Raw genomic sequence first — 3,773 nt, 5'->3', positions numbered from 1 at the left:
TTCGTCAGATTTGATTTGTTCATCCGTAATCCCTGCTAATGGCTAATGTCCAGCACACTTTATAGACTGGAAGCATTTATGGCCTCCATCCTTAATTGTCTATACATTTTTCTTGTTAACAATATATATATTTGAAAATATATAGACTATATATATTTTCAAACTTAGACACTAGTGACTGTTTTACTGCTTTGGTCTTTAGGTTTCCCAGTAGGTGGGTGGATCCCCCTACTGGTTAAGAAGGGCTCTTGACAAGTAGGTCCTCTAGTATGTAGGTAGGGCCCCACAGTACGTAGCTATATTCATTCACCAACTAGGTGTGTATCCCCAAGTTGTTAGGCAGGTAGGTCATCTTGTAGTTAAAAGCCCCCAATTAGGCTCATCTAATAAGTAGGTTCCTCTAGTAAGTAGGTAGGTCCCTTCATTAAGTTGTTCTCCACAGGAGTCTAGTAAGTCTTCCAGAAGGGTAGGTAGGTCACAGCATATTGTGATAGCATTATGTGATCCCAATAGGTTGCTAGGTTCTCCCTTCTTGTAGGTAGGCCCTAGTTAAAAGATAGTTCATAGTTAGATCCCTCTAGTAGAAAGTATTGTAGAAGGAGTGCAGAAAATGCAGGGGTTCTGGCCTCCGAGCGCTACTGGGATGATAAAATGAAGCGAGGATGCCAAAGGTACACAGGAACTTTTTTTATTATGGGTTAAAGTAACAGCTGGACAACACGTTTTGGCGTGCTCTCACGCCTTCCTCAGGTCTAAAAAGATAATTTCATGGTATCCTGTCTGGGTTCTTCCTGTGTTCCTTTGTACCTTTGGCATCCTTGCTTCATTTTATCATCCCACTAGCGCTCGGAGGCCAGAACCTCCGCATTTTCTGCACTCCTTCTACACTATTGTCTCTTCCATACCCCGTTTGGGGCAACGGACAAGGGGGCATGGAGCAGCAAGCTGAAATACCTCACCACTTACCAACAACCCCTTTAGAGCTGTGCTGTACCCTACGTACAGCTCCCAGAGGTCAGTACCATCACATAGGTTTGGTGGTGGACATCCTTCCATCGCTTTCTTATTCTTTATTCAAGTACCCAATCTAAGACGCCAGAGAGCGCCCCGTATTTCTTTTTTTGATTTTTTTTTCCTCCTACATTTCTAGTAGAAAGAAAGGTCCTTTACAAATCATCTTATCCTCAATCCTACTTTCTAGGCACCATCAATTTCTTTTTCTTACATTGTGGCACAGGCCATGTGGTGAGTGATGTCATGGAGGTTGCCTGCTTCTGGTTTCTTGTTAGTGACAAGCAAGGAGCTGATGTCTTAATGATGCGCATACAGTTCAAAGCAGCCCTTGTGCCATGGATTACCTGGTGGTAGTCACCCATTTTCCAAGATCTCATCCAGGGGACCAGCAAAAATTCTGGTTCCCTGGATCCCAATGGGGCCCCAAGTTGAGATGGGAGCTTTACGTAATGGCCCAGTTTTCCTTATCCTAATTCCAGTCCTGACAGATCCATCATGACAGTTTATGACAAGCCAGCAAGGTTGACCCTTGTTGGAGGGTCAAATGGTTAAGATAACGTGGTACATGTTTAAGATTAAATTGTCTATTATTTGTTTGCTGTAGGTGACATTATAGCCCATTATTTATAGCAATGAGAAATATGAAGGTCAATCAAACAATAACATATTTCATTATAAAGGGAATATCTGATGTTCCTGAGCTCCAGGCTCCTATATTTGTTCTGGTTTTATTTATTTATCTCATCTCTCTTGTTGGGAATATGAGTCTTCTCCTCCTGGTCTGCCTGGACTCTCATCTTCACACTCCCATGTATTTCTTCCTTGCTAATTTGTCTATAGTGGACATGATGTCTCCTACTGTCACCCTACATGAGATCCTTCTAACCTTCATCACTGGAGATAACACAGTGCTCTATCTGCCATGTATTGTACAATTATACTTGTTTGGTTCCTTAACAGCACATGAACTTTTTATATTGATGGCCATGAGCTATGATCGATATGTAGCTATTTGTAGACCTTTGAATTATACAATTATTATGAACTTCAAGATATGTATTGTGTTGGCCTCATTGTGTTGGATATTTGGTTTTATAGCATATGCTTCCTTCATCTGGTTTGTATTCAAGATCTCTTGTTTCTCCACCAATGTTATTGACCACTTCTGCTGTGACCTTGTCCCCATCATGGAAATTGCCTGCAGTGATATCACAATATTGAAAATGCTGCCCAGTACACAAGGGCTTATATTATATATTATAATTCCACTTATTCTCATATTTGCATCCTATATCTTTATAATTCGGTCCATAATGAAGATACGTTCCAGTATCGGTAGAAGAAAAGCCTTCTACACGTGTTCCTCTCACCTCACAGTCAGCATATTGCTGTATGCAACGCTCATTTTTCAGTATGTTATACCAAGCAATGGCTTAGGCTCCAAGAAATTACATTCTTTGTTTAACATGGCTATTGTCCCCATGCTCAACCCATTTATATATAGTCTTAAGAATAAAGATGTAAAAACTGCTTTTAGAAGGAGGATCGGGAAGTGTAATGTGAATGCATTCTGAATATTTTTGCCCAAACTTTCTGTATAATTTTGGACAGTCCAGTGGAATGAAGAAAAAAAATGTTACTTGTTATATGTTCATCCTTTTAGGGGTTGGAATATTTTTTGGCCCTGAGGACATGGGTATTTTGGGGGATTTTGAAAGTTATACTTTAATATTTGTTGATCGTCATTTTAGAGCATTTTTTTGTGAAATGAGTTATTCTTTCTGTAAATATTCTGGTATACATGCTTTACAACTGTAATATTTAGATTTTTTTTTATTTTTGCAAAAATGCAGAAACAAGGCAATCCTGCTGCTCTTTTGCTGATCATTATACTGTATATGGTCTAAGTAATTGATTGTATATGTTGTTACTGTGGTGGGGGTATCTAGTGTACTCATACAAAAAAAAAAAAAATAACACACCAAGATAGAAATGTCAGATTTCTGAAAAACTCTACATGCAGTTATGTCTCTGGCAGATGTGTAGATGATTACTGGTGCCATTGTTTTAAATGAACAGACAGTTGGTTGCGTTTATGTCATTATGGTGTTATGTAGTGTTTACATTCTTATCAGTATGTGGCATGTTCACACAATTCTTACATACTGCTGAGCTTACTACATTATCGCAAAGATACGGCACCAAAGTTCACTATGGCTCGTGTGTACAGGAGGTATCTCTGGAGAGGTAGAAAACTAGAAAATGATTTCCTGGATAAAGGCGCTTCTCCCAAGGTGTATAAGCAATTAAAGGGGTTCTCCACCATAAGACGATTTTAGTACATACCTGGCAGACATTAATGGACATGCTTAGGAAGGATCTGCACTTGTCTTGGGACTAAATGGCTATATTGTGAGATTGCCATAACACTGTGGATAGCTTTTTGTGAACTGGTATTTCCTGATTCAGTTTTCTTTTTTTTACTACAAATCCCATAATTCCATTTTCCTCCCTCCCACACATCAGCCACCCCACCCATTTGTTTTCTCTATTTTTCTGTTATGCTTTAAGTATACTCACCACACAGTAGACCAATGTTATACAAGTACCGATTTTGCAAGTGCCTATTACTGATATATGCATCTTCATGTCTTTGAATTTAATCGACAGTGATGCAAGATTGTTATGTATGTCATATCCCTTTTGTTTTTGTTGTTTTAATTTTACCCCTGTATTTTATACTTGAATATCTCTCGCTT

General features: G+C 39.0%; 1 protein-coding gene across 1 annotated transcript; it reads left to right on the top strand.

Annotated features, from left to right (window-relative positions):
- The first annotated feature begins 1,646 nt into the window (after nucleotides 1-1,646).
- On the top strand, nucleotides 1,647-2,588 carry LOC130291974 (olfactory receptor 5B12-like). Its single transcript, XM_056541407.1, has one exon. The coding sequence runs from the start codon at nucleotides 1,647-1,649 to the stop codon at nucleotides 2,586-2,588; it is 942 nt and encodes a 313-aa protein (XP_056397382.1).
- Nucleotides 2,589-3,773: the final 1,185 nt, after the last annotated feature.

This window comes from Hyla sarda, chromosome 9 (genome assembly GCF_029499605.1).
Source record: "Hyla sarda isolate aHylSar1 chromosome 9, aHylSar1.hap1, whole genome shotgun sequence".
In the NCBI taxonomy this organism is placed as follows: domain Eukaryota; kingdom Metazoa; phylum Chordata; class Amphibia; order Anura; family Hylidae; genus Hyla; species Hyla sarda.
Note: the sequence above shows the minus strand (reverse complement) of the source record. Positions and strands in the feature narration are given on the sequence as shown.